This window comes from Parus major, chromosome Z (assembly GCF_001522545.3).
Source record: "Parus major isolate Abel chromosome Z, Parus_major1.1, whole genome shotgun sequence".
Taxonomy (NCBI): Eukaryota; Metazoa; Chordata; class Aves; order Passeriformes; family Paridae; genus Parus; species Parus major.
In genome coordinates, this window is record NC_031799.1 from 107,310 (window position 1) to 112,262 (window position 4,953).

Sequence of the window (4,953 nt, forward strand, 5' to 3'; positions counted from 1 at the left end):
TCAGGAGAGGTTCAGAGTTCCAGGGCTGTTCCATCAGGAGATTTCAGAGTCCTCTGTCACCCTGCTGCTCTCATCCCGCGGGTCCGAGCTCTGCTGGCTCCCTGGTGCCTGACCGTGAGCTGCCTGCGACGCCACTGCCTCTCCCACTGGAGAGCACTGCTGGCTCCTGGGACAGCTCCTGGAACACAGCTGAGGCTCCTGCACCTTCTCCTCCCCTGGCATGGCCTGCTCTGAGCCCGGCAGTCCTCTCCAGCCTCTGCCCGGCGAGGCTGAGCGGGACACTGAGCCGCGGGCCGGCTGGATCTGCTCCAGCAGGCGCAGGGCCGGCTCCTTTCCCGCCACCAGTCAAAGTGCTGAGCTTTCGCTGAGGTATATCAATCATCTGCAACACGCCAGGAACCAAACCTCCGCTTCCATCTCATTTCCCCTTTCTAAACAGCTCTGGGGGACGTCCAAACGCTCAAAGCAAAGGAGACAAATGGCTTTGCCCTTCCGAGGCCTTCTTCGTCAGCTTGGCCTTCCAAACGCCTTCTCCACCCCTGCACCTGGACTTGCACGCTGTCCCACCCGCGCAGCCTCACGCCAGCGCCGCTCTTCAGCTGGAGCAGTGGCGTTTCCATCACCCTGGTGTGAGATCTTCACAGTAAGAACGCGTTTTTGGGCTTGTCGAGGCCTGCTCCCAGGTCCCAGCAAGAACAGAAACCAGGCCTAGCACAGCAAACTCCGCTGTTAGTTATGTGAGCCTCACGCGAGTCCTCTTCACATCTCAGAGCATTTAGCTTGTTAAAAGGGTGGAAATAATTCATATGGCAGTAGTTGAATGTGGGCCTTGCAGCACTAAATACAGCAGTTTCTCTTTTACAAATGCAAGCGGCGCCGCTGTGCCGGACGGCGCGCGGCAGGATGGCGAGGAAAGCAGAGACTGTCTCGTATGGCACTATTTACAGACCTCCCGTTAAAAAGCTGCCGAGTTGCATTGAATATAAGTATAGAACATTTCTTCCATATACAAACTCTCGTTAGCCGGTTGATTATTAAGGTGCTCAGAAGTGTGGCTGGAAACAGAAGTTACAGTAGATCAGTTGCGTCTTCGTCTATTTACATGCAGTTTCCCGCTGACACCAGCGTCCTCCGCGGGAGCTGGGAGCAAAGCGGCCAGTTTTGAACCTAGTGCCACGGGAACTGTTGTTCTCTCCACGAGATCTTTGTCAGAAGGGAAACCAGGAGCAGTTTGGTTCCCTTTTCCAGCAGCGGTGCCCTGGCTGAGTCCGTGTGGCGGGCGGTGCCGGGCAGCATCGCGGCGCGGGACACACCGCTCCCCGCTCTCAGCGCCCGTCCTCCTCCTCGCCTGTCCGGGGCAGGACTCGCAGCACCAGGCTGTCACACTGACACGCATCACGTGGGCCCTCCTAAGTGCTCGGAAAGCTCAGATCCCCGTGCATCCCCTGCTGCACCCCGTGCAACAGAAGGGAAGATTTTGGCGTGAGAAACCACGAACCAGCAAAATGCACTTAGCAAAAATTTTGTCTTGTCTTCAGAAAAAAATAAAACAAATCCCCAACGGCACACTGTAGGTCAAATTTCTTCCCCATTAACATTCTCAGAGGGTTGTTTTTCTGTCTGATGGCCGAACTCTGCCTCTGGTTCCGTTCTCTGCTGGCTGGTGGCTGGCATCACTTCGTTCCACACCTGTGCTCACACAGGCGCCTCAGAGGGGCTCAAAACTCGGCGTTTTGGGAGCCTGTCCAACCAGGAGGGTGTCTGACCGTACTGAAAATGCTAATTTTGTCCTTGTCGTTTCAAGTTGCTATAGAAAAGGAAAGGAAGCCGATTCGACTGCTGTTTGCAAACCTACCATGTACAGTCATTTTTCCCCTCGTACATTTTAAGTTTCAAACAGGTCCCAGAGATCACAAGGCAAGGTTGTTAAGGCAGTGTAAGAAACTCGGTATTCCACTCGCACCTCTCGATCCCCTTAGAAGCACTTCTAAGGCATCAAAAGGGGCGTGCGGTTTGTGCTGGCCTTTCCTGAGAAAGGCATTTGGTACAGCGTGAGAAGGGGATGCTCGGTGGCACTGGGAAGCCGCTCGGCCCCGGGCAGCGGCCGCACCACCCCAGAGGAAGAGGGAGGAGCGGCAGGGCTGCGGGGCGCGGGTTCCTCACCACCGCTCCTTCTGGAACGCCTCTGCCTGCACCATGTCCCCGGGGTGCTCGGAGATGCAGGCCCCGTTGATCTCGTTGAGCTTGTTGTCTGGAAGATCCTCGGGTTTTGTGCAAAGTTTCAGCGCCCTGGAGATGAAGACGTCCAAGTCAAACTCGGGGTCGGTCTCGCTGCTCACCTGGGCGGGCTCCTGGTGGAGGCGGTGAGGAGAGGAGGGCAGGCTGCGCTCCTGCATCTCCGGGAGAGAGCCGGGGCACTCCAGCCCCACCTGCGTGCTCTTCACCCACTGGGCAATCTCCAGAAAGAGGTTGGATGGCTCCTCCTCCAGCGACAGCTCAGCGGGAGGGGCGATGGTGGCCCTTTTCCAGTGGGATAAATCCAAGATTAGCTTGGGCTCTGAGTAGTGGTGGGGCTTGCTGTCCCTCCACAGCAATTTGTCCAAGTAGGAGGGTGATCCCACTTTGTAATCACACGATTTCCCGCAGTCGGCGTCAAAGACTCGGTCCATGGAGGAGTGGGACAGCTCCAAGAACCTCTCCGAGCTGCTCTGCGAGTATTTCCGCGGGTCGACCTGCGCTTCCTCCGCGGTGGGCTCGGAGCCGGCGCGGGGGTCGCGCTGGACCTCGTCCATCTCGTGCTGCTTGTCGTGCCTCCAGTCCAGGTCGGAGGAGAGGCTGATGTGGTACCTGCCAGAAACACGCTGCTGTTAGACACAGAGCACGGCCTCGCTGGCAGCCCAAACCAACCCCTGCCCTGCTGCCGGTTTCGCCTCTTGCTCGCTGATTTATTTATTGTCCTACGGGTAGCAGAGACAACCTTCCTGTCTGTTAAAGTGGCAGGGGGTGGATGGCTTATCAAGAGCCTGAGGTGCAGCAATAAAAGCCCAACAACCAAAGCAAGAGGCCCCTTCCTTCAGATGCCCACCACCTCCCCTTCGCTCGGGACATAAAGGAGATTAACACCATTAATAACCAATCTGCCCCTCAGCCCACAGACAGCTACCATGGTGTGAGTCCTGCCTGCTTGGTGACAGGACAGTGAAGGACATGTCTCAAACCCCACTGAGATGGCATCACCAGCCTGTCCTGATGTCAGGGACCAAGAGCACTCCTGAAGGGTCACCTGGCTGAGTGATGGTTTCTCCAGCCAGCTGAAGCCCCTTGCAATTACCTGGCAGCTCCAGTTCCTAGACACCGTTCTCCCAGTGACACCCAATTTGCTGGCTCCTAACTGAGCTGCCTTTAAAACACGTTACCCCAGGCACTGGGGCTCTGCCACAGCCAAAAATCTGCTCTTCAGGTGTCCCTGAATCCTCTCCTGTCCCCCAGACAGCTGGCTGGTGCTGCAGAGTCTGCAGCACAGGTGTCCCCAGCACATCTCTCAGCTCTCTGTCACACACAGAAAGCTGGCTGGGGAAAGGTGACAAGGTGGCCTCCAGCAGCCCAGTTGCTGCTTTGGGGCTATGCAGGGGTGCACTGAAGACAGATATCCTGCTCCCAGCCTTCCTCCCCACCTGGCTGAGCCCTTCCAGCCTCCCCCTGACGCTTGCTCGCTCAGGCAAAGGGACTCATGGCAGTGGGAGCAAGGGGTTTCTCTAGGTGGATTTTTCAGTCCTGGTGGAACCTAGGGGGTCAGAAAGGCGAGGAGATTTAGCTGCTGTGTGGAGAGGAACAGTGCTGCAGACATCCTCAGCCAGCTCACCCCCCGCAGCTGCAAGGAGCTCTACAGAAAACCAAACCTCATCAACTCTCAGCTGCTTGTTTTGTCCTGCCTGCTCCAGGGGTAATCACCCCGAATGTGAGAGCACTCAGCTCAAGGCTTTGAGCTCTTCTAAACTTCCAGTACGTCTTTCAGCAAACCATTTACACACCAACACAATTCAGGGCTTTTTACAAGGCCCCCAGATCCGTGGCCTCTGGGGCTTACACCCCTTGGAAAGTGATGAATTTAGCACTGCAAATCAGGCACAAGAATTACATTATTTTGTAACCTGTGTTATAGGGACAGAGGGCAGGGGAAGGGCTGCAGTGCCACTTAAACCCAAATGAAATGATGACCTAGGCTGTGAATAAAACCGGGAGCAGAAAGGTACGACAGGGATGTGCAGGCTCAGCTCCAGGTACCTGTGGAATCCAAGAGGAGCCTCTGGGTGGCTCCCAGCCCATTCCTTGGGCTGGAACTACAGTGTGGCATGAAGAAGGAAAAGCAGGCATCTTTCATGGGTCTGGAGCAGGTGTGGTGGAATCCGGGCAAGAGCACGTCAGAGACTTACCAGCCCAGGTCTGCCTGAAGCGTTCAAGGCAGAATCTGCTCCCCAGCCCAGCCCTGGCACTGTACCTGTCCCAGTTGGACATCTGGCTCTGGTTGGCTTCCATCAGCAGGATGTCATCGATCTCGTCCTCGATGCGGAACGGGTGCTGGGACACCGGCTCGTCCTCGGGGCAGGAGTAGGGGCTCATGTAGGGGTGCTGCAGCCCCATCTCGGCCGTTAAGCGATCCATGGGGTTAAACGTCAGTATTTTCTCCAGAAAATCAATAGCTGCCAGGCAGAGACAAACAGGCTCACTGACTCCTCAGAAGCAGCTCACCCTGCCACGGTGAGCCCCGCGGAGCCCCCACGACAAACCCCCTGAAGTAAGGGGAGAGCTAAAGGCCACACCTCAGGCAGACCTAACCCAGGCACCTGTGTCCCTGCTGCATTCCCTCTTGGGAATTCCCCTCTCGGGAGCTGGGAGCTTGCTGGGAGCATCCCTGTGGCCTGGGAGCATCCCTGCAGCCTGGGAGCATCCCTG

General features: G+C 56.7%; 1 protein-coding gene across 4 annotated transcripts in view; it reads right to left on the minus strand.

The window, feature by feature from the left end:
• Window positions 1-264: 264 nt before the first annotated feature.
• The window catches only part of MAPK4 (mitogen-activated protein kinase 4), a 50,851-nt gene continuing 46,162 nt past the window's right edge, over window positions 265-4,953 (minus strand). For all 4 annotated transcript variants that reach the window (XM_015615191.3, XM_015615190.3, XM_015615188.3 and 1 more), the window contains exons 6-7: window positions 4,499-4,700; window positions 265-2,847 (exon numbers count right to left, since the gene is read on the minus strand). In XM_015615191.3, coding sequence (XP_015470677.1) covers window positions 2,160-2,847; window positions 4,499-4,700 — 890 coding nt within the window. In that variant the 3' untranslated portion in view covers window positions 265-2,159. The remainder of the gene's footprint in view (window positions 2,848-4,498; window positions 4,701-4,953) is intronic.